General features: G+C 47.8%; 1 protein-coding gene across 1 annotated transcript in view; it reads right to left on the bottom strand.

Annotated features, from left to right (window-relative positions):
- HSPA12B (heat shock protein family A (Hsp70) member 12B) overlaps positions 1 to 25,202 on the bottom strand; it is a 70,510-nt gene extending 45,308 nt beyond the window's left edge. The window contains exons 1-4 of the mRNA XM_067468423.1: positions 24,964 to 25,202; positions 11,816 to 11,877; positions 4,949 to 5,049; positions 3,048 to 3,172 (exon numbers count right to left, since the gene is read on the bottom strand). Coding sequence (XP_067324524.1) covers positions 3,048 to 3,172; positions 4,949 to 5,049; positions 11,816 to 11,858 — 269 coding nt within the window. The 5' untranslated portion in view covers positions 11,859 to 11,877; positions 24,964 to 25,202. The remainder of the gene's footprint in view (positions 1 to 3,047; positions 3,173 to 4,948; positions 5,050 to 11,815; positions 11,878 to 24,963) is intronic.
- Positions 25,203 to 25,472: the final 270 nt, after the last annotated feature.

Genomic DNA, 25,472 nt, shown 5'->3' with positions numbered 1-25,472 from the left:
AAAGTCAATTGAAGACTTGCTCAAACATCCAGGTTTTTAGTTTTTTCCTAAATGCCATTAGCGACGTGGCTGATCTTAATTCAGTAGGGAGGGCATTCCAAAGCCGGGGGGCCACCGCAGAAAAGGCCCTATCTCTCGTTCCCACGAGCCGCACCTGTGAAGCAGGTGGGATAGAGAGAAGGGCTTCTCCTGAAGATCTAAGGGTCCTGGTGGGCTGATAAGCCGAGATACGTTCGGATAGGTATGTAGGGCCAGAACCGTTTAGGGCTTTAAAGGTCAAAACCAGCACTTTGAATTGGGCTCGGTAGCTAATCGGTAGCCAGTGAAGCTGGTACAGCAGAGGAGTTGTGTGCTCCCTGCGCCCAGCCCCTGTTAATACCATGGCTGCCGCCCGTTGGACTAGTTGGAGCTTCCGGGCCGTCTTCAAAGGCAACCCCACGTAGAGAGCGTTGCAGTAGTCAAGACGGGATGTAACCAGAGCGTGGACTACCGTGGCCAAGTCAGGCTTCCCAAGGTACGGTCGCAGTTGGCGCACGAGTCTTAACTGTGCGAATGCTCCCCTGGTCACCGCCGAAACCTGGGGCTCCAGGCTCAACGATGAGTCCAGGATCACACCCAAACTGCGAACCTGTGTCTTCAGGGGGAGTGCGACCCCGTCTAACACAGGCTGTAACCCTATACCCTGTTTGGCCTTACGACTGACCAGGAGCACCTCTGTCTTGTCTGGATTCAATTTCAATTTGTTCGCCCCCATCCAGACCGTCACAGCGGCCAAGCACCGGTTCAGGACTTCGACAGCCTCCTTAGTAGCAGGTGGAAAGGAGTGACAGAGTTGGACATCATCTGTTGAATTGCCTTCCCTGCTTAATTGTTGGCTCCTCCCCTTCCTGGAGAAGAGGGCAGGGCTTTCCTTTTCATTCTACCATCAGACAGCTTTATAGACGGATGGGAAATAGACTTGACTCTAAAGTCCCTGTTTAAGCTCTCTCTCATCACCAACTCTCAGGTTTTTACCCTTGAGATTCACACTTCTGAACCACGGAGTGTGATGGAGGCTCCTTCTTTGGAAGCTTTTAAGCAGAGGCTGGGTGGCCATCTGTCAGGGGTGCTTTGAATGCAATATTCCTGCTTCTTGGCAGAATGGGGTTGGACTAGATGGCCCAGGAGGTCTCTTCCAACTCTGTGATTCTATGACTTCATGCCCAGATTTCCCTGGATGACATTGAGGAGTCTCAAGTGCCTTCAAACCAGTCCTTTGGCACCAGAGGAATACTTTGTGCCTTCAAATATAGGCCATTTGGACGGGTTGTGGATGCTCCGGCATTCACAGCCATGGAGAAAAGAGGGAACTTGGAAAGCTTCTCAGCTGCAAACCCCTTGGAGCCAAGACTTCAGAGACTGTAACATATGATGATCATCAAGTTTGCAGACGACACCAAATTGGGAGGGAGAGCCAATAGTCCAGAGGACAGGAGCAGAATTCAAAATGATCTTGACAGATTAGAGAGATGATGGGCCAAAACTAACAAAATGAAGTTCAACAGTGACAAATGCAAGATACTCCACTTTGGCAGGAAAAACGAAATGCAAAGATACAGAATGGGGGACAATGCCTGGCTCGAGAGCAGTACGTGTGAAAAAGATCTTGGAGTCCTCGTGGGGAGGAAGGGGAACATGAGCCAGGAATGTGATGTGGCGGCAAAAAAGCCAATGGGATTTTGGCCTGCATCCAGAGGAGCCTAGTGTCTAGATCTAAGGAAGTCATGCTCCCCATGCTCTATTCCGCCTTGGTTAGACCACACCTGGAATACTGTGTCCAATTCTGGGCACCACAATTCAAGAGAGATATTGACAAGCTGGAATGTGTCCAGAGGAGGGCGACTAAAATGATCAAGGGTCTGGAGAACAAGCCCTATGAGGAGCGGCTTAGGGAACTGGGCATGTTTAGCCTGAAGAAGAGAAGGCTGAGAGGAGATATGATAGCCATGTATAAATATGTGAGAGGAAGCCACAGGGAGGAGGAGGGAGCAAGCTTGTTTTCTGCTTCCTTGGAGACTAGGACGCGGAACAATGGCTTCAAACTACAAGAGAGGAGATTCCATCTGAACATTAGGAAGAACTTCCTGACTGTGAGAGCTGTTCAGCAGTGGAACTCTCTGCCCCTTGAGGAGTGTGGTGGAGGCTCCTTCTTTGGAAGCTTTTAAGCAGAGGCTGGATGGCCATCTGTCAGGGGTGATTTGAATGCAATATTCCTGCTTCTTGGCAGAATGGGGTTGGACTGGATGGCCTAGGAGGTCTCTTCCAACTCTTTGATTCTATGATTCTATGATTCTATATATTTTCTTTATCCCTGTTGAAACATCAAGTTTGTGCCTAAGAAAGATAACTCATTGTGAACAATAAAGACCATTTCGAATTATCTCTTGTGTCTTGGTCCTTGGGAGTTCCAGTTTCCTAAAGGAGGGCAAGAAGCAATCCCCTGGGGAGAGATATCACGTCCATGTTTCTTTCACTAAGATCTATAGACCCCAGGCACGACGGCACAAGACACCCCAAGGGCCATCTAGTCCAACCCTCTTAAGAGATAGATAGACATATATCTACATCTATATTGTCAATCCTAGAGCTGGAAGGGCCCCCAAGAGCCATCTAGTCCACCCTATAAGACACATATACACACATAGTCAGTCCTACACTTGGAAGAGACCCCAAGGGTATTCAGGTCATCCTATAAGAGATAGATAGATAGGTAAATAGATAGATAGATAGATAGATAGATAGATAGATAAAGACAGACAGACAGATAGATAGATAGATAGATAGACAGACAGACAGACAGACAGACAGACAGCTATAGTCAGAAGAGATCCCAAGGAAGGGCCACCCAGCCCAGTCCCTTTCTTTCTTTCTTTCTCTCTTTCTTTCTTTCTTTCTTTCTTTCTTTCTTTCTTTCTTTCTTTCTTTCTTCCAGGCAGGAAGAACAAGCCAAGCCCTCCCAACAGATGGCCATCCCGCCTCAGTGTCAACACTTCAAGAGAAGCAGATACCTCATCATGTGGATGGCCTCTGGGTCGCTGGTGAAGCTGAAGGCGTAGCCGCTGGAGGTGGTCCCAAAGTCAATGGCCACCACCACGGAGAAGGCAGCGGGTCGGCGTACACGGACTTCGTTCCTCTGCGGACAGAAAGAACCAAAAGCCCAGTTGTGGATGGAAGAGGCCTCTCCAAGCCCAAGGAGTGAACAACCATCCCCATGCCAAGGATGCCAGAGTGGATGAATCGGCGCACCAAGCATGGGAGCCACGATCCATATTGCCTAGTGGGAAAATCCATATCTGTTCCAGGTTGTAGTCCTAACTTTAGAGGAGCTTCTCAAGGTGCCAGACCTCTCTGGAGTCCAGCAATCCTTATCATGCCCTCTTCCTCCTCCTAACACTCCTCCCCCTGCATTGCTCTGGATTACACCAATCTGTGGATCAATTCAGCCTCCATTTCTTGAGCCACTTTAGACCTATTCCCACTGTGTTTTAATCTTTGCACCATGCTTTAAAATAGGTGTACCTTATAGTAATGTTTTTCAGTTTATGCATTGTATATATTTTATGGTGATGTGTCTGAAGAGTGTTGTGATCCAATTATTTATTATTATTATTATTATTATTATTATTATTATTATTATTGGAAACACAACAGGATGAGTCCACAGCAGACACTCTGCTGGCTGTTGAATTGGATCACACATCAGACACTTCCCAAGTTATTTATTATTATTATTGTTATTATTGTTATTATTGTTATTGTTATTATTATTATTATTATTATTATTATTATTGGAAACACAAGAAGATGAGTCCACAGCAGACACTCTGCTGGCTGTTGTATTGGATCACACATCGGACACTTCCCAAGTTATTTATTATTATTATTGTAGTAGTAGTAGTAGTAGTAGTTATTATTATTATTATTATTATTATTATTATTGGAAACACAACAAGATGAGTCCACAGCAGACACTCTGCTGGCTGTTGTATTGGATCACACGTCGGACACTTCCCAAGTTAATTATTATTATTATTGTTATTGTTATTGTTATTATTATTATTATTGGAAACACAACAAGATGAGTCCACAGCAGACACTCTGCTGGCTGTTGTATTGGATCACACGTCGGACACTTCCCAAGTTAATTATTATTATTATTGTTATTGTTATTGTTATTATTATTATTATTGGAAACACAACAAGATGAGTCCACAGCAGACACTCTGCTGGCTGTTGTATTGGATCACACGTCGGACACTTCCCAAATTAATTAATTAATTAATTAATTAATTTATTATTATTATTATTGGAAACACAACAAGATGAGTCCACAGCAGACACTCTGCTGGCTGTTGCATTGGATCACACATCGGACCCTTCCCAAGTGTCTAGGGCTGTGTTGTTGTTGTTGTTGTTATTATTATTATTATTATTATTATTATTGGAAACACAACAAGATGAGTCCACAGTAGACACTCTGCTGGCTGTTGCTTAGGATCACACCACAGACCCTTCCCAAGTGTCTAGGGCTGTGTTGTTGTTGTTGTTGTTGCTGTTGTTATTATTATTATTATTATTATTATTATTATTATTGTTTGAAACACATCAAGATGAGTGCACAGCAGGCATTCTGCTGGCTGTTGTATTAGATCACGTGTCGGACGCTTCCCAAGTGTCTAGGGCTGTGTGATGTATTGGCGAATAATGTGTGCAGATCCCAATAATGTGGCCTTCTGCAGATGGCAGATGGTAATTGTGTTTAAGTGCAGGCCAAGGTCTTGAGGCACTGCACCCAGTGTGCCGATCACCACTGGGACCACCATGACTGGCTTGTCCAGAGTCTTTGCATTTATATTATTATTATTATTATTATTATTATTATTATTATTATTATTATTATTTTGCTCACCGGTGACGGAGAGGGAGTGAGAGGAGCGATGTTGCAGCTTTCATTGTGGAGCCCTGGCGAGTTTGGGGGAGACGGAGTGCGGGACCGCTCTCCATTTGCACCTGGAAAAAAGAGAAGAAAGAGAAAGACATTCAAGAGCTGTATTGTTGAAGGCTTTCATGGCCAGAATTATTGGATTGCTTTGAGTTTTCCGGGCTGTATGGCCATGTTCCAGCAGCATTCTCTCCTGATGTTTTGCCTGCATTTGTGGCTAATGGCACCTTCAGAGGTTGTGTTGGCAGCAAAGGACATGGAGTGTAGATACCCTGTGGAATGATGTCCAGGGTGGGAGGAAGAACCCGTGTCCGTTGGAAGCGAGTGTGAATGTTGCAGTTAGCAAGCTCGAATAGCATTTGAGCAGCCACGAGGCTGCAAAGTCAACCAGCGAGAGGATCTGCATTGTCTCCACTTGCCTCATTCCCAAGAGGCCTTTGAACAAACCTCTGAAGATGTCATTAGGTACAGATGCAGGCGAAAGGTCAGGAGGTAATGCTGCTGGAACATGGCCATACAACCTGAAAAAACTCACAGGAACTCAATTCAACAGCTTGAACATGCTGGAACACTGTATTGTCAAAGGCTTTCATGGCCAGAATCACTGGGTTGGTGTAGGTTTTTTCAGGCTATATGGCCATGTTCTAGAGGCATTTTCTCCTGACGTTTCGCCTGCATCTATGGCACGCATCCTCAGAGGTAGTGAGGTCTGTTGGAAGTAGGAAAACGGGTTTATATATCTGTGGAATAATGACCAGGGTGGGACAAAGGACTCTTCTCTGCTGGAGTGAAAGAGGTTCCACTTAAATATTCCCCCATTCTTTTCCTTCTCTCCCCTCCTTTTTCATTCTCCTTTCCCTTTCCTTCTCCCTTTCCTTCCCTTTTGTTTCCTTCTTTCTCCCCTTTCCTTCTCTCTTCCCTTCCCTTTTGTTTCCTTCTTTCTCCTCTTTCCTTCTCTCTTCCTTTCTCTTCCATTTCCTTCTTTCTTCTCTTTCCTTCTCTTACCTTTCATTTCTCCTTCTCCTTTCATTCTCCTTTCCCTTTCATTCTCCTTTTCCTTCCCTTCCGTTTCCTCCTTTCTTCCCTTTCCCTCTCCATTTCCTTCTCTTCTCTTTCCTTCTCCCTTCCCTTCTCTTCCATTTCCTTCTTTCTTCTCTTTCCTTTTCTTCCCTTTCCTTCTCCATTTCCTTCCCTTCTCTTTCCTTCTCCCTTCCCTTCTCTTCCATTTCCTTCTTTCTTCTCTTTCCTTTTCTTCCCTTTCCTTCTCCATTTCCTTCCCTTCTCTTTCCTTCTCCCTTCCCTTCTCTTCCATTTCCTTCTTTCTTCTCTTTCCTTTTCTTCCCTTTCCTTCTCCATTTCCTTCCCTTCTCTTTCCTTCTCCCTTCCCTTCTCTTCCATTTCCTTCTTTCTTCTCTTTCCTTTTCTTCCCTTTCCTTCTCCCTTCTCTTTCATTCTCCTTTCCCTTTGTTCTCTCTTTCCTTCTCTTCTCTCTCCTCTCTTTCCTTCTCTTCTTTCTTCTCTTTCCTTCCCTTCCCCTTCTCTATCATTCTCCTTTCCCTTTCATTCTCTCTTTCCTTCTCTCCTCTCTTTCCTTCTCTTTTTTCTTCTCTTTCCTTTCTTCCCTTTTCCTCTCCTTTCATTCTCCTTTCCTTTTCATTCTCCCTTTTCCTTCCATTTCCTTCTTTCTTACCTGTCATTCTCCCTTCCCTTTCCTTCTCCCTTTCCTTTCTCTTCTCCATCATTCTCCTTTCCCTTCCCTTCCCTTCCCTTCCCCCTTCCCTTTCATTTCCTCCTCCCTTCCCTCCTTCTCTGGCCGGCAGCCTTCCAGGACCACACCTGGTTTCTATTAAAGGGCTTGAGTTCCTTGCTCCCCCCCCCCGACTTCCCCCAGCCCCCCAGAAAGCCCACATCTGGCTCCTGAAGTGATCCAGCAGCCTATGTCGAAAGGAGGAGGAGAGCTTGGCTTTCTCTTGATGGAAGAGAACACCTCCTTCCATGCCCAACCACAGGAGCAGCAATGGTGGCAAAGGGTGTCCCTCTCCAAATTTGGGTCAGAGGAGGGACAACGCGGTCTCATTTGGGAAGCCAAGCAGGACCAGCCTTGGTCAGGCCTTGGGGGGTGAGGGATGGGGGTGGGGAGGAGGCTATCCAAAAGAAAGGGTACAACTTCCAAGTGATGACCAAGAGAAGAAAGAACAGGCCAGACGAGAGGGGCTGTGGCAGCTTGCTTTTGCCTGAGCCTTTTGGGAAAGCCTGGAAACTCTGGATCCTTCTGAGGATGGATCCCTTTGGAAGCTGTGGATATTGAGCTTGGAGAAGAGAAGGCCGAGAGATGGCGGGGAGAAGAGAGGCCGGTTAAGGAGACGAAAGGAGATCAAACTGAAGGTGGAGCCGGCTTGTTTTCCCTTGCTCCGGAGAAATTATTTATTTATTTATTTATTTATTTATTTATTTGCTTTATTTCTATACCGCATTTTTCAGCCCTTGACAGGCAACTCAATGCGGTTTACATGGTACAATTATCAAACAGTGTCAGTGCAATTAAAACATAACAACGCAACAAACAGGATCACAGTTAACAATCAACAAGACAGAACAACAAAACAGACATAACATAATGCCTCAGCTGAAATCAGATCCGTTCTCATAATCCTTGTGCCGTTCCTATGTTCCATTTACCGTCCTCCTAGGATTGGTTGCACTGCTTAACCAAACGCTTGTTCATAAAGCCAGGTCTTAACCATTCTCTGAAACGTCAGCAGCGAAGGTGCCTGTCTGATGTCTGCCGGTAGGGTTCAAGTTGTAGGAAAAGATATTTCTGCTCTACCAGACATGGGCCCACTTTGGCCCTCCACGTGTTTTGGAGTTCCAACTCCAGAAACAGAAGAACTCCAGGCAGCAAGCCATCAAATACCAGTCAACGCTTCCATAACAGGATGCCCCCAGGCAACAGAGGCCAGGCGACCTCTATGCAGAGACCTTCGCTGATTGACTTTGCAGCTGCAAGGCTACTCAATGCTATTCAAGATTGCTAATTGCAGCATTCACATGCTTCAACAGACAAGGGCTCTCTCTCTCCCACCCTGGCCATTATTCCAGAGATCCACACACACTCCACTTGCTTCACTGCCAAGAGAACTTCTGCAGATGACATTAGCCACAGATGTGGGTGAAGCGTCAGGAGAGAATGCAGTTGGAACATGGCCAGACAGCCCGAAAAACTCACAGCAACCCAATTTGGCCATTGTCCCTATATTGGCACCACACCCTGCAACCCCAAGGGCCCCATGTGCCGGGTATGTGCACTCAAGGCAACCTTGTCAGGGCTGACCGCTTGGGCCGAGGCCTGCCTGGACTTCCAAGACTTTGAGGAGGAGACAACTTTGGAAGGAGCGAATGGCTGGATGGCCGAGCGGAGTGATGGCTAAAAGGTTTCTTTGGTGACGAGCCCACCCGAGCATGGGCTTCGTGTCCTGTCCCCAAACACGGCTCCCGGGATTAGTCGGAGAGGCGCTCAATGGCCGGAAGGACACGGCATCATGCGCCCTGAGAGGGTTTCCCTGTCGCTGACGGTTGTCGCCTGAATATTTCATTGCCGACAAAGAGGGAAAAGGGGATCAAGAGGCGGAAGAGAAAGCGACACGGAAGAGCCATTCCTTGCTCCGCTGATGAGGAAAGGAGGGAGAGAAGGAAGGAAAGATGGAAGGAGGAGGAGAAATGAGGGCCCCTCTTTAAGGGACAAATAGTTGCTCTAGTAAGGAAACAAAGGCAAAAGGAGTAAACAAAGCGCAACACGAAAACGATGCTTGTCACATGTGTAAATAATAAATCATCCGACAAGAGTTTGGCTGAGATCCGACATCTCCGGAATGCAAACCATTCCATGTCGAGTTGTGAATTAATGGTTCTGGGCACGCCGCGTGGCAACGTTGTGCCATGGAGCCAAAGCACAACAGATTGCAAGGGCGTGCATTGCATGCATGCATGGTGCACATTCCTGGGCAAAGCATAGGCCATATCCCAATGTTTCACAGAGGTCGTGTGGTCAAGGTGGCACAATCCGCTAAAGAACAAGCAGTGGTGTTGTGACTCAGCTGGAACCACAGAGTGATAGTGTGGTGTCTCAGAATGATTCTGATGAGCATGATGGAGCGTGCAGCATGCCATGCAGCGTGCCCAGAACCATTCCTGCTTCTTGGCAGAATGGGGTTGGACTGGATGGCCCATGAGGTCTCTTCCAACTCTTTGATTCTATGATTCTTTGGAGCCTGGATGGCCATCTGTCAGGGGTGATTTGAATGCAATATTCCTGCTTCTTGGCAGAATGGGGTTGGACTGGATGGCCCATGAGGTCTCTTCCAACTCTTTGATTCTATGATTCCTTGGAGCCTGGATGGCCATCTGTCAGGGGTGCTTTGAATGCAATATTCCTGCTTCTTGGCAGAATGGGGTTGGACTGGGTGGCCCAGGAGGTCTCTTCCAACTCTTTGATTCTATGATTCTATGATTCAGGTTCATAATCAGGTTCAAAATGTCCCTGTGGTAGACAATGAGGATCAGGATGTGCAAGTTCAGTTTCCCACAGCAAGGAATGATGTTGATGTCAAGAGGAGCCTAGTGTCTAGGTCCAGGGAAGTCCTGCTCCCCATGCTCTATTCTGCTTTGGTTAGACCACTTTACCTGGAATATTGTGTCCAATTCTGGGCACCACAATTCAAGAGAGATATTGACTCTAAGCTGGAATGTGTCCAGAGGAGGGCAACTCAAAGGATCAAGGGTCTGGAGAACAAGCCCTATGAGGAGCGGCTCAAGGAGCAGGGCATGTTTAGCCTGAAGAAGAGAAGGCTGAGAGGAGATATGATGAGGGCCATGTATAAATATGTGAGAGGAAGCCACAGGGAGGAGGAGGGAGCAAGCTTATTTTCTGCTTCCTTGGAGACTAGGACGCAATGGAACAGTGGCTTCAAACTACAAGAGAGGAGATTCCATCTGAACATGAGGAAGAACTTCCTGACTGTGAGAGCCGTTCAGCAGTGGAACTCTCTGCCCCGGAGTGTGGTGGAGGCTCCTTCTTTGGAAGCTTTTAAGCAGAGGCTGGATGGCCATTTGTCAGGGGTGATTTGAATGCAATATTCCTGCTTCTTGGCAGAATGGGGTTGGACTGGATGGCCCATGAGGTCTCTTCCAACTCTTTGATTCTATGATTCTATGATTCTATGACTCAAATGATCAGGGGTCTGGAGAACAAGCCCTATGAGGAGCGGCTTAAGGAGCTGGGCATGTTTAGCCCGAAGAAGAGAAGGCTGAGAGGAGACATGATGAGGGCCATGGATAAATATGTGAGAGGAAGCCACAGGGAGGAGGAGGGAGCAAGCTTCCTTTCTGCTTCCTTGGAGACGAGGACAGAAGGTAACAATGGCTTCAAACGACAAGAGAGGAGATTCAATCTGAACACGAGGAAGAACCTCCTGACTGTGAGAGCCGTTCAGCAGTGGAACTCTCTGCCCCAGTGTGGTGGAGGCTCCTTCCTTCTTTGGAAGCTTTGAAGCAGAGGCTGGGTGGCCATCTGTCAGGGGTGATTTGAATGCAATATTCCTGCTTCTTGGCAGAATGGGGTTGGACTGGATGATGGCCCAGGAGGTCTCTTCTAGCTCTTTGATTTTATGATTCCATGATACTGAAACTAGCCAGGTGCAAACTGACTCAGAAAAGGAGGACAGTTCTCAGCCTGATAATGTGCAAGAAGGCAACCAGGCTGACACTAACGAGCAGCCTGACCTTGATGAAGCGGGAACCTTAGATCAAGCTGACCGTTTGGAATTCAGAGTTCGAAGGAGTTTGAGAATAGCTAGCAAGAAGGTGGTAAGAGGCCAAAGAAATGCCTTCGTGTTTTGCCAAGGGTATTAAACAGAGCGTTTGGGAACAAACCTGTGTCAGAGCAACTTTTTGTTCAGCCAAGAAGTTTGTATTTGTTTGCCTGGATTAATTGGCAGTTCTTATGTTCATGGTCTCAGGCGTAGTCCGAGGATGATGGTCCTCCAAGTTCGGTGTCCTGGTGGTGTGTCTGTAGGTGGCTGTGGAGCCCTCTTCTTGACCTGCATCTTCTCCCGCAGTGAGGGTATCGGTTTCCACATGGAAGGCGGTCCCGGTCGGGGTTGGCTTGACACGCCTTCCTCTTGGCACGTTTCTCCCTTTCGCCCTCCATTCTTGCCTCTTCAAATTCTGCAGCACTGCTGGTCACAGCTGACCTCCATCTGGAGCACTCACAGGCCAGGGCTTCCTAGTTCTCAGTGTCTATGCCAGAGTTTTTAAGGTTGGCTTTGAGCCGGTCTTTAAATCTCATTTCCTGCCCACCAACATTCCATTTTCCATTCTTGAGTTCGGAGTAGAGCAACTGTTTTGGGAGACGGTGGTCGGGCATCTGGACAACGTGGCCAGTCCGGCGGAGTTGATGGTGAAGGACCATCGCTTCAATGCTGGTGGTATTTTCTTCTTCCAGCATGCTGACATTTCCCCGCTTGTCTTCCCAGGAGATTTGCAGCATCTTCCGGAGGCAGCGCTGATGGAATCGTTCCAGGAGCTGCATGTGATGTCTGTAGACAGTCCACGTTTCGCAGGCGTAGAGCAGGGTTGGGAGGGGAATAGCTTTATAAACACGCCCTTTGGTCTCCCTGCGGATCTCCTGGAGATACTGGAGATGGAGAGTATGGATTGCCCGTTGCATAATTCCCCCTGCCCCTCCAGAAGCCAGTTTGCTGCACCAACGACGGGTCTTTTCCAACCTGCTGATGCAGAAATTCAAGAATCCCAGCCCTTGACCCCGGGTTTCCTTACCGATTTGGAGAGTCTGCATCGCAGGAACGAGAAGCGTCGACATCTTCACATTCCCTCCGGAGCTGAAAGGCAAGGAAAACACTTCATCAGCATTGTGCCCCACTGGAAGCACTATATAGGCTATGTCTACACTATAAAGTTAACACAGTTTGACACCACTTCAACTGCCATGGCCCATTGCTGCTGCCGCCTTTGGCTTATTCAGGTCATTTGCCTTCAAGTCATTTCCAGTTTACGGCAACGGTCACAGAACTGAGTTGGCTAGATCTGTTCAGAGGTGGTTTGCCTTGGCCTTCCTCTGAGGCTGAGAGAGTGCAACTTGCCCAAGGTTGGTGCAAGGGATTCAAACCCTGGTCTCCAGAGTCATTAAAGGTGGATCTACACTGCCATATAATCCAGATTAGCAAAGGAAATAATCCAGATTGTTATGATCAGTGATGTACAAGGAGGTCACCTTTGAAGACTTTACGAAAATTTTACTATAGATAAATACACAATCCTCATTAAGAGCTTCAATAGGACAAAATACTGTAAGGCTCTCTCTCTCTTGGGATAGAATTGGGAAGTTTTCTTTCAAGTAAGATAGATGTGTTTTACTATTATTAGAAAGTGTACAATTACTACTGTTAATTGGTGGCTTTAGATACTAATAGTTATGCAATAACACAGGCCCGTAGCCAGGATTTCGTTTCGGGGGGGGCTGAATTTTTTTTCAGGGGGGGTTTCGGGGGGGGCTGAGTTTCGGGGGGGGGGGCTGAGTCTGAGTGAAAGAGGGTCTAGCCTAGCAAACCTTTTGTATCATTACCCCAATACCCCCATGCATATGGGATATATTGAGTATGGTGATCAGATCATGATATGAATAAACATAACAGTTTAAATAATGCACCGATAAGGCCTTTTCGCGAACCACCATGAAAATTTCGGGGGGGGCTGAAGCCCCCTGAGCCCCCCCCCCCCCCCGGCTACATGCCTGCAATAACATGTACTGTACACTTTGGAAATAATAATTTCAAAAATGGGGGGGGGGGGGAGAACTGGATTATATGCGTCTACATATAATCCAGCAGATAATCTGGATTGTCTATGGCGGTGTAGATGGGGCCATAGTCCAATGGGCAAATGTTGGCCATTCCACCAGGTGTTTTGGACTTTAACTCCCACAATTCCTAACTGCCTACCAGCTGTTAGGAATTTCAGTAGAGGAAGTCCAAAACACCCGGAGGGTCTGCCCATGCCTGCCCTAGACCAAATGGATTCACTGCTGAAGAAGTTGCACATGCACAAATCAGCAAGAGGATGCCAACCTTCCCTTAATGTCCATTCCATTGAAGTGGAATCAGGAGTCAAACAGGGATGATGTGTTATTGCCCCAACTCTATTCTCCATCTTCATTGCTATGATACTTCACTTTGCTGAAGGGAAGCTTCCCATCGGAGTGGAAATCATCTCTCGGACAGATGGCAAGCTGTTTAACCTCAGCAGACTGAAAGCCAAAACCAAGGTTACAACAACATCTGTTATAGAACTCCAGTATGCTGATGACAACGTATATGCACAATCAGAAGAAGACCTACTCTAAACATCTTCACAGAAGCATATGAGAAGTTTGGCCTGTCATTGAACATCAAGAAAACCAAAGTGCTGTTCCAGCAGACACTGGCCATCCCCTCTCCAAAGCCAGTGATACAGCTTAATGGTGTCACATTAGAAAATGTGGACCATTTCCGCTCCCTTGGCAGCCACCTCTCCACCAAAGTCAACATTGACACCGAATGCAACACCGCCTGAGCTCTGCGAGTGCAGCATTTTCCTGAATGAAGCAGAGAGTGTTTGAGGACCAGGACATCCGTAGGGAGACCAAAGTGCTTGCCTATAAAGCCATTGTCCTCCCAACCCTGCTCTATGCTTGCGAAACGTGGACTGTCTACAGACGTCACATGCAACTCCTGGAACAATTCCATCAGCGCTGCCTCCGGAAAATCCTGCAAATCTCCTGGGAAGACAAGCAGGGAAACGTCAGCGTGCTGGAAGAAGCAAAGACCATCAGCATTGAAGCGATGGTCCTCCACCATCAACTCTTCTGGACCAGACACGTTGTCCAGATGCCCGACCACCATTGTCTCCCAAAGCAGTTGCTCTACTCCGAACTCAAGAATGGAAAACGGAATGTTGGTGGTCAGGAAAAGAGATTTAAAGATGGGCTCAAAGCCAACCTTAAAAATTGTGGCATAGACACTGAGAACTGGGGAGCCCTGGCCCTTGAGCGCTCCAACTGGAGGTCAGCTGTGACCAGCAGTGCTGCAGAATTCGACGAGGCATAAATGAAGGGTGAAAGAGAGAAACGTGCCAAGAGGAAGGCGTGCCAAGCCAACCCCAACCGGGACCGCCTTCCGTCTGGAAACCAATGCCCTCACTGCGGGAGAAGATGCAGGTCAAGAATAGGGCTCTACGGTCACCTATGGACTCACTGCCAGGACACCGAACTTGGAAGACAATCCTACTCGGACTATGAGGGATTGCCTAAGTAAGAATGTGATTGTCCTGCTTCTTGGCAGAATGGGGTTGGAGTTGGATGGCCCACGAGGTCTCTTCCAACTCTAGGATTCTTTCGTCCATGTCCCAGCATTATTTCCAATTTTAAGTCTACATTTGGCCTTCCCACTGTTTTTAATTGTGTGTTGTCTTATTGATAATGTTGTGTATTTTATTGTCTACGTTTTTTTAATTGATTGTATTGTTGTTGTTATTGCTTGTGTTGTTGTGTTTGGGCTCGGCCTCATGTAAGCCGCACCGAGTCCCTTGGGGAGATGGTAAGGTAAAGGTAAAGGTAGTCCCCTGACATTAAGTCCAGTCATGTCTGACTCTGGGACTCTGGTGCTCATCTCCATTTCTAAGCCGAAGAGCCGGCGTTGTCCGTAGACACCTCCAAGGTCATGTGGCCATAGGCATGACTGCATGGAGCGCCGTTTCCTTCCCGCCGGAGCGGTACCTATTGATCTACTCACATTTGCATGTTTTCGAACTGCTAGGTTGGCAGAAGCTAGGGCTGACAGCGGAAGCTCACACCCCTCCCCGGAATCGAACCTGCGACCTTTCGATCAATAAGCTCAGCAGCTCAGGGGAGATGGTAGCGGGGTACAAATAAAGTGTTATTATTTATATTATTATTATTATTATTATTATTATTATTATTATTCTATGAAAGTGGTGCCTCTGATTTAGGTGAACCCGCGGATACAGAGGGACGTCTGCATTGAAATAGAATCATAGAATCATAGAATCCTAGAATCAAAGAGTTGGAAGAGACCTCCTGGGCCATCCAGTCCAACCCCATTCTGCCAAGAAGCAGGAATATTGCATTCAAATCACCCCTGACAGATGGCCATCCAGCCTCTGCTTAAAAGCTTCCAAAGAAGGAGCCTCCACCACACTCCCTCCGGGGCAGAGAGTTCCACTGCTGAACGGCTCTCACAGTCAGGAAGTTCTTCCTAATGTTCAGATGGAGCATTTGAAAGCAAGAGAGAGAAAGGAGGTCGAGGAATTGCCCCAATCGTTTCCCCTTCTTCCATATTTTGGTTTTCTCTCTGCATCCCTTGCAGAGGGTTTCCTTCCTCTCCCTCCCTCCCGACTCCTCACTCTTCACTGGAAGTGAAAGTATTTTGTTTCTGATGATGTAAAAAGGCCAAAGCGAGCAGAGATTATAATTTCCATCTGTGGGATCAAAGGGCAGGGAACCGCAGGAGGAGGAGGAGGAGGAGGAGGACTGGGTTTCACCCCAAACTCCCCCTTTTCCAGCCCTGCAAAAAGAGAGAGAAAGAAGGAAAGAAAGAAAGAAAGAAAGAAAGAGAGTGCAGCCTTCCATCTTGAACAGAAGCCAAAGGCCTTGAACGGAAGCCAAAGGCCTCTCTTGCTTTCTGTTGCCATTTGCAGTGGGCAAAGTCTTGCTTGCCTCGCTTTTTGTTGCTTTTCTAACTGAGAAACCGACTGATAAAACCTCCCCAAATCTCAATTATTTGCGGTCTGCATTCAAGGACTGCCAGGGAACAGGCCAGAGATAATTCTGGGCACCACAATTCAAGAGAGATATTGACAAGCTGGAATGTGTCCAGAGGAGAGCGACTAAAATGATAAAAGGTCTGGAGAACAAGCCCTATGAGGAGCGGCTTAAGGAGCTGGGCATGTTTCGCTTGAAGAAGAGAAGGCTGAGAGGAGATATGATGAGGGCCATGTATAAATATGTGAGAGGAAGCCACAGGGAGGAGGGAGCTGATCAAGGGTCTGGAGAACAAGCCCTATGAGGAGCGGCTAAAGGAGCTGGGCATGTTTAGCCTGAAGAAGAGAAGGCTGAGAGGAGATATGATGAGAGCCATGTATAAATATGTGAGAGGAAGCCACAGGGAGGAGGGAGCTGATCAAGGGTCTGGAGAACAAGCCCTATGAGGAGCGGCTAAAGGAGCTGGGCATGTTTAGCCTGAAGAAGAGAAGGCTGAGAGGAGATATGATGAGGGCCATGTATAGATATGTGAGAGGAAGCCACAGGGAGGAGTGAGCAAGCTTCCTTTCTGCTTCCCTGGAGACTAGGACGCAATGGAAGAATGGCTTCAAACTACAAGAGAGGAGATTCCATCTGAACATGAGGAAGAACTTCCTGACTGTGAGAGCCGTTCAGCAGTGGAACTCTCTGCCCCGGAGGGAATGTGGTGGAGGCTCCTTCTATGGAAGCTTTTAAACAGAGGCTGGATGGCCATCTGTCAGGGGTGATTTGAATGCAATATTCCTGCTTGGCAGGGGGTTGGACTGGATGGCCCATGAGGTCTCTTCCAACTCTTTGATTCTATGATTCTATGAATTCAAAACATGCACGCTGCCATGCTTGCTAGATCTCCCAGATCCCCCATCAATATTCCAAGGTTTCCTCCCAGCTGCATCTATACTGTTTGAATAACACACTTTGGACTAATCTGAACTGCAATGGCTCAAGGCTACAGAAGAGGGGCAGCCAGTTATAGTTTTGCAAGGTCTAGATTAGAACCTTCTCTGGCAAGGAGTGCTGGGGCCTCTCCGAACTACAGCTCTTAGAATCATAGAACCCTCGAGTTGGAAGAGATCTGGTGGTCCATCCAGTCCAAGAAGCAGGGGAATTGCCTTCAAAGCACCCCTGTCTGGTGGCCATCCAGCCTCTGCTTCAAATCCTCCAAAGAAGGAGCCTCCTTTCACGTTGCCATGGCTCTGCCAGTATTCAAGCAGAGGTGAATCAAACAAACACCCAGTTTGTACCAAACAAGCATCCCGAGCTCTGAGGATCACCTGGGAAGGAATCCCACTGGAGCATTGCAACACACCCAAATCCCCGGGAGTCACTTTGGACCATGCTCTGACCTACAAGAAGCACTGCCTGAACATCAAGCAAAAAGTGGGTGCTAGAAACAATATCATACGAAAGCTGACTGGCAGAACCTGGGGATCACAACCAGACACAGTGAAGACATCTGCCCTTGCGCTGTGCTACTCTGCTGCTGAGTATGCATGCCCAGTGTGGAACACATCTCACCACGCTAAAACAGTGGATGTGGCTCTGAATGAGACATGCCGCATTATCACGGGGTGTCTGCGCCCTACACCACTGGAGAAATTACACTGCTTAGCCGGTATTGCCCCACCTGACATCCGCCAAGAAGTAGCAGCCAATAGTGGAAGGACCAAGGCAGAGGCATCTCCAGCTCATCCCCTGTTTGGGTATCAGCCAGCACGCCAACGACTTAAATCTAGACATAGTTTTCTAAGATCTACAGAGATACTCGCTGGAACACCTCAGCAAGTGAGAGTCCAAAAGTGGCAGGCTCAAACCCAGCACCTCAACCAATGGCTGATACCAAATGAGAGACTCCCCCCTGGGCACACAGAGGACTGGGCAACTTGGAAGGCGCTGAACAGACTGCGCTCTGGCACCACGAGATGCAGAGCCAACCTCAAGAAATGGGGCCACAAGGTGGAGTCCACGACATGCGAGTGCAGAGAAGAGCAAACCACTGACCACCTGCTGCAATGCGACCTGAGCCCTTCTTCCACATGATGCACAAGGGAGGACCTTCTTGCGGCAACACCAGAGGCACTCCAAGGGGCCAGAGACTGGGGGTGGAGAGACCTCGGGGCCGCGTTGTGGCTGCTGGCCGCCAAGGGCGGCCATACAAGCAAAGCACAACCGAAGCACCCCCAACAGATGGCCACCCAGCTTTTGCAATAACAACAGCAATAACAACAACGATGAGGATGATGGTGATGATGATGATGATGGTAATAGGAGAAACCCTCGGGGCCAGTCCAACCATCCAGTCCAACCCCCTTTATTCTGCCATGCAGAAAAACCACAATTAAAGCACCCAAAACAGATGGCCATCCACTTTTGCAATAACAACAGCAATAATAACAACGATGATGATGATGATGGTAATAGGAGAAACCCTTGGGGCCATCCAGTCCAACCTCCTTTATTCTGTCATGCAGGCAAAGCACAATTGAAGCACCCCCAACAGATGGCCACCCAGCCTTTGCAATAACAACAACAACAACGATAATAGTAGTAGTGGTAGTAGTAGTAATAGTAATACGAGAAACCCCTGGGGGCCATCCAGTCCAACCTCCTTTATTCTGCCATGCAGGCAAAGCACAATTGAAGCACCCCCAGCAGATGGCCACCCAACCTTTGCAACAACAACAACAACAATAATAGGAGCAACCCCAGAGGCCATCTCATTCAACCCCCTTCTTTCTGCCATGCAAGCAAAGTACAATCAAAGCACCCCCAACAGATGACCATCCAGACTTTGTAGCAGTAGTAGTAGTAGTAGTAGTAGTAGAAGTAGTAGTAGTAGTAATAGCAGAAACCCAAGGAGCCATCACGGAGCCCCTCAGGATGTTTTGCAAAGCCACAAGGACCCCCCCCCCCCCCCCCCCGAGCAAACTTTGAGTACCACTTGATGTAGCACATCCAGAGCATGGGGAAAGGTGTCCTTTTGGAGTGCAACTCCCAGAATCCCCCGGCCAGCATTATGGGACTTGCTCCCTAGAAAGAAGACCCTTCCCCATGCCAGGAAGGTACTTCCAATGAATCCCAGATACTGTAGGCGATAGTCAGAGGGAGGGACTGGCAGAGCCACGTAGGAGTGAGTATTCCTTGCCTAAGATCAGACCAAATCACCCCAAAGGCACCAGATCCTGCCTGACCTTGGAAGCTAAGCAGGGGCCCACCCCAGTTAGGACTCAGGTGGGAGACCACCAATGAACATCACAGACCAGATCGTGTTTCAGAGGAAAGAAATGGCAAAACCACCCCTATGAAATCTATAGGGTTACCAGGCAACTTGGAGGCACATAGCAACACACACACAAGTCCCGTTATTCGTGCGATTGTACTGTTAGAGCACGGTTGCAACATCTGTGTTGAATTCACAGCCTTGTAAGCAGAGCCCCATAAGCATAATGTGTTGCACATGAAGCTATGTGTCCTTGGATGGCGCATAATGCTTTACTGGAAACAGCCATTTCGCATTCCCCATTGTACTCTTATTGTACTCTCGCCCCTGAATGACTCAAGTGTAAGTTTGAGCCATGCAAGGAGAGTATACCATCTTGGCCAGTCACCTTGGGAGCCAGACATTTTGGTCCAGACATTTTGGGCCTGGACCTCCAAAAGCTGATCTATGGACCTGTGCAGACCCTCAGATATAAAAACACCACGAAAACAGCAATTGAGGCTGCACCTGCACTGAGGAATTAACACTGAGGAATTAACAATGGCTTCAAACTACAAGAAAGGAGATTCCACCTGAACATGAGAAAGAACTTCATGACTGTGAGAGCCGTTCAGCAGTGGAACTCTCTGCCTCTCTGTGTGGTGGAGGCTCCCTCTTTGGAAGTTTTTAAACAGAGGCTGGATGGCCATCTGTCAGGGGTGATTTGAATGCAATATTCCTGCTTCTTGGCAGAATGGGGTTGGTCTGGATGATGGCCCACGAGGTCTCTTCCAACTCTAGGATTCTAGGATTTAATGATTCTATAACTTCCGGACTGTGAGAGCCGTTCAGCAGTGGAACTCTCTGCCCCGGAGGGAGTGTGGTGGAGGCTCCTTCTTTGGAAGCTTTTAAGCAGAGGCTGGATGGCCATCTGTCGGGGGTGATTTGAATGCAATATTCCTGCTTCTTGGCAGAATGGGGTTGGACTGGGTGATGGCCCAGGAGGTCTCTTCCAACTCTTTGATTCTATGATTTCCCTTGTAGGAGGAAGAAATAGTTTATGAAGAAAGTTGCCTGTCCCTTGTGGACAAGATTTAAGCAAGCCACCAGTGGATTCAAAGCCTTGAAGTATTTGTTTGATTTATTGAAGATTTAAGCAACAGTAAAAACTTTGTTGAACTTTCTAAGCCTTTAAAAGAACTTTGTGTGGGGAAATCATAGAATCATAGAATCCTAGAATCAAAGAGTTGGAAGAGACCTCATGGGCCATAATCCAGTCCAACCCCATTCTGCCAAGAAGCAGGAATATTGCATTCAAATCACCCCTGACAAATGGCCATCCAGCCTCTGCTTAAAAGCTTCCAAAGAAGGAGCCTCCACCACACTCCGGGGCAGAGAGTTCCACTGCTGAACGGCTCTCACAGTCAGGAAGTTCTTCCTAATGTTCAGATGGAATCTCCTCTCTTGTAGTTTGAAGCCATTGTTCCGCGTCCTAGTCTCCAAGGAAGCAGAAAACAAGCTTGCTCCCTCCTCCCTGTGGCTTCCTCTCACATATTTATACATGGCTATCATATCTCCTCTCAGCCTTCTCTTCTTCAGGCTAAACATGCCCAGTTCCCTAAGCCGCTCCTCATAGGGCTTGTTCTCCAGACCCTTGATCATTTGAGTCGCCCTCCTCTGGACACATTCCAGCTTGTCAATATCTCTCTTGAATTGTGGTGCCCAGAATTGGACACAATATTCCAGGTGTGGTCTAACCAAAGCAGAATAGAGGGGTAGCATTACTTCCCTGGATCTTGACACTATGCTCCTATTGATGCAGGCCAAAATCCCATTGGCTTTTTTTGCTGCCACATCCCATTCCTGGCTCATGTTTAACTTGTTGTCCACGAGGACTCCAAGATCTTTTTCACACGTACTGCTCTCGAGCCAGGCATTGTCCCCCATTCTGTATCTTTGCATTTCATTTTTTCTGCCAAAGTGGAGTATCTTGCATTTGGCAGAAAAAATGAAAATCCGAAAGGCCTCTCAGCCGAGGCACCCCCGGCGTTCTGTTGGGCATTCAGAAAACACGTCCTGTCTACAGACTCTTTCACAGGCCCAGCGCATGACAGCACAGTGGGAGTTGAAGTCCAAAACACCTGGAGGGAGGGCCAAAGGCTTTGAAACAGAGGCTGGGTGGCCATCTGTCGGGGGTGCTTTGAATGCAATATTCCTGCTTCTTGGCAGAATGGGGTTGGACTGGATGGACCATGAGGTCTCTTCCAAAACCCAAGGACGCAATGGAGCAATGGCTTCAAACTTCAAGAGAGGAGATTCCACCTGAACATGAGGAAGAAGTTTCTGACTGTGAGAGCTGTTCAGCAGTGGAACTCTCTGCCCGGGACGGAGTGTGGTGGAGGCTCCTTCTTTGGAAGCTTTGAAACAGAGGCTGGATGGCCATCTGTCGGGGGTGCTTTGAATGCAATATTCCTGCTTCTTGGCAGAATGGGGTTGGACTAGATGGCCCATGAGATCTCATCCAACTCTAGGATTCTAGGAGTCTCTCCTCCAAGTCCGGTGTTGCCTGTGGCTGAACAGAGAGACAAAGCCCAGCTTCCCTATTGTTTCCTGGCACCTCCGCCCTGAATGCAGGAAATTCCCAGTCGCTGGAATTCCGGTTGCAAAGGGAAACGGAGGCCGTTTGCACCAACCTCTGGGAATCTGGATCCTTCTTTATCCGCTCAATCCAGATTTGCTCACATCCGCCGACCTTCATCACCTTGACACTCTTGCCTTGCTTTGGGTTCCCTTCTATGGGTCAACGAGACAACTACCTGAGGAAGTAGGAGAAAGCAGGCATGGGCCAACCTTGGCTCTCCCTCCAGGTGTTTTGGACTTCAACTCCCACAATTCCTAACAGCCACAGAACTCTCATGACCAACACAAACAATAGAAGGGTTTGGTGGGCATTGACCTTGATTTTTGGAGTTATAGTTCACTTACATCCAGAGAGCACTGTGGACCCAAACAATGATGGATCCTTACCAAACTTGTCATGAATACTCCATATGCCCAAATGTGAACACTGTTGGAGTTTGGGGGAAATAGACCTTGACAGTTGGGAGTTGTAGTTACTGGGATTTATAGTTCACCTACAATCACAGAGCATTCTGAACTCCACCAATGATAGAATTGGGCCAAACTTGGCACACAGAACTCCCATGATGAACACAAACACTAGAAGGGTTTGGTGAGCATTGACCTTGATTTTTGGAGTTGTAGTTCACCTACATCCAGAGAGCATTGTGGACCCAAACAATGATGGATCCTTACCAAACTTGGTACAAATACTCATTACGTGTCCAAATGTGAACACTGTTGGAGTTTGGGGGAAATAGACCTTGACAGTTGGGAGTTGTAGTTGCTGGGATTTATAGTTCATCTACAATCAAAGAGCATTCTGAACTCCACCAATGATAGAATTGGGCCAAACTTGGCACACAGAACTCCCATAACGAACACAAGCAATAGAAGGGTTTGGTGGGCATTGACCTTGATTTTTGGAGTTGTAGTTCACTTACATCCAGAGAGCATTGTGGACCCAAACAATGATGGATCTGGACCAAACTTGGCACAAATACTCATTATGTGTCCAAATGTAAACACTGTTGGAGTTTGAGGGAAATAGACCTTGACAGTTGGGAGTTGTAGTTGCACCTACAATAAAGAGCATTCTGAACTCCACCAACGATGGAACTGAAATACTGAAAGGCTTTGGTGGGCATTGACCTTGAGTTTTGGAGTTGTAGTTCACCTACATCCAGAGAACACTGTGGACTCAAGCAATGAAGGATCTGGACCAAACTTGGTTTGAATATACAATATGCCCAAATGTGAACGCTGTTGGAGTTTGGGGTAAATAGACCTTGACAGTTGGGAGTTGTAGTTGCTGGGATTTATAGTTCACCTACAATCAAAGAGCATTCTGAACTCCACCAATGATGGAATTGGGCCAAACTTGGCACACAAAACTTCCATAACGAACACAAACAATAGAAGGGTTTGGTGGGCATTGACCTTGATTTTTGGAGTTATAGTTCACTTACATCCAGAGAGCACTGTGGACCCAAACAATGATGGATCCTTACCAAACTTGGTACAAATACTCATTATGTGTCCAAATGTGTTGGAGTTTGGGGGAAATAGACCTTGACAGTTGGGAGTTATAGTTGCTGGGATTTATAGTTCACCTACAATCAAAGAGCATTCTGAACTCCACCAATGATGGAATTGAACCAAATGGGGCACACAGAACTCCCATGATCAACAGAAAATACTGGAAGGCTTTGGTGGGCATTGACCTTGTGTTGGAAGTTAAAGTTCACCTACAGAGAGCACTGTGGGATTTATGGTTCACCTACAATGAAAGAACATTCTGAACTCCACCAATGAAGGAATTGAACCAAACTTGGTACACAGAACTCCCGTGACCAACAGACAATACTGGAAGCATTTGGTGGGCATTGATCTTGTGTTGGGAGTTGTAGTTCACCTACATCCAGAGAGCACTGCGGACTCTCTGGATGAAGGATCTGGACCAAACTTGGCACAAATATTCCATATGTCCAAATATGAACACAGATGGAGTTTGGGGACAATAGACCTTGACATTTGGGAGTTGTAGTTGTGGAAATTTTAGATCACCTACAATCAACAGAGAGAGAAGGACCTGAATGCCTTGGCTATGGCTACCCATTGGAGAAGAACACACCTTTCCTCTATGGCATCCTTCAGCTTTTCACCTTTGAGAAGGTGGGGTAGAAATAAGTATGAGAACCATGGATGAAGGGGAGAACATCCCCTTCATTTGCCAAGAAGAACCCATTTGGTTTGAATGAGGTTCTTCCTAGGACCATCCTCTTGCCACCTTCTCGATTTCTCCATCAGGTGTGGCACCTTTCCTAATGCAATGCCCACCTCTGTTTGCCTAACAACCTCATCACCATAGAGCTTTGGTGCCCAACCTTTGGACCTCCAGGTGTTTTGGACTTCAGCTCCCACAGTTCCTAACAGCTGGAGGCCCAAAGCTTGGGAGCTATTGCACTTGAGGATAGATCCACTTTACATCCAGTTTCAGCCTCCTACAGAATTCTGGGGCTTGTAGTTTAGGGAGGGGGCTTTAGACTGCACCTGGACCTCACTCAACTACAAAGCCCAGCATTCTGCAGGAGGTGGAAACCAGATTTAAAGTGGGTCCATGCTCTAGTGCAGGCACGGCCCAACTTCTGCCCTCCCTCCAGGTGTTTTGGACTTCAACTCCCACAGTTGGAGTTCTGGAAGTTGGAGTCCAAAACACCTGGAGGCCCAAAGCTTGGGAACCACTGCACTTGAGGATAGATCCACTTTACATCCAGTTTCAGCCTCCTACAGAATTGTGGGGCTTGTAGTTTAAGGAGGGGGGTTTAGACTGTACCTGGACCTCACTCAACTACAAAGCCCAGCATTCTGCAGGAATCATAGAATCCTAGAATCAAAGAGTTGGAAGAGACCTCATGGGCCATCCAGTCCAACCCCATTCTGTCAAGAAGCAGGAATATTGCATTCAAATCACCCCTGACAGATGGCCATCCAGCCTCTCACAGTCAGGAAGTTCTTCCTAATGTTCAGATGGAATGTTCAGATGGAGGTGGAAACCAGATTTAAAGTGGGTCCATGCTCGAGTGCAGGCACGGCCCAACTTCTGCCCTCCCTCCAGGTGTTTTGGACTTCAACTCCCACCATTCCGAACAGCCTACCGGCTGTTCGGAATGGTGGGAGTTGAAGTCCAAAACACCTGGAGGGAGGGCAGAAGTTGGGCCGTGCCTGGTGGAGTGTGATGAAGCTCCAAGAAGACCCTCCTTTGGCATGAGCAGAGTCCTCATCAGGACCTACCTCTGTGTGGCCACCTCCTCGTTGGGCCAAAGTCTTGTCTGTCCAGAGTGGAGCTCCCCTTGGTCGCCTGGCTCTTCTGCCTGGTGGGCCTCCGTCTCCTTGTCCCAGCCTCTCCCCTTGGCTTCCTGCACCGCCTGCCTTGCCTTTCCTTTCCTTTCCTCTGCAGCCCACCCCTTTATCCCGGCCCGGCCCAGCCCTGGCTCTTTGTCAAACCTTTGCAAACTCAGCTGCAGATGTGCAAGGATTGGGGAATGGGAATGGGAGGAGGAGGAGGAGGAGGAGGAGGAAGGGGGCCCGGCTCTGGGGCAGACAAACTCCAGAAGGAGACTTTCTCCACAATCCCCCTTCCCTTACACACACACACACAGAGATATAGACATGGATCAAAAAGTTTTGCCTCCTGGGTCATAAAAACACGATGAATGGACCTAGAGCAGCAGAAGTTGCTCCAAGTCGTAGCCTGAACTGTCCTCTACGCCAAACTACCAGCGTTCAACATAGTCACCATC

The sequence above is a fragment of the Anolis sagrei genome, chromosome 5, assembly GCF_037176765.1.
Source record: "Anolis sagrei isolate rAnoSag1 chromosome 5, rAnoSag1.mat, whole genome shotgun sequence".
Taxonomy (NCBI): Eukaryota; Metazoa; Chordata; class Lepidosauria; order Squamata; family Dactyloidae; genus Anolis; species Anolis sagrei.
This window is presented reverse-complemented; position numbering and strand designations above follow the sequence as displayed.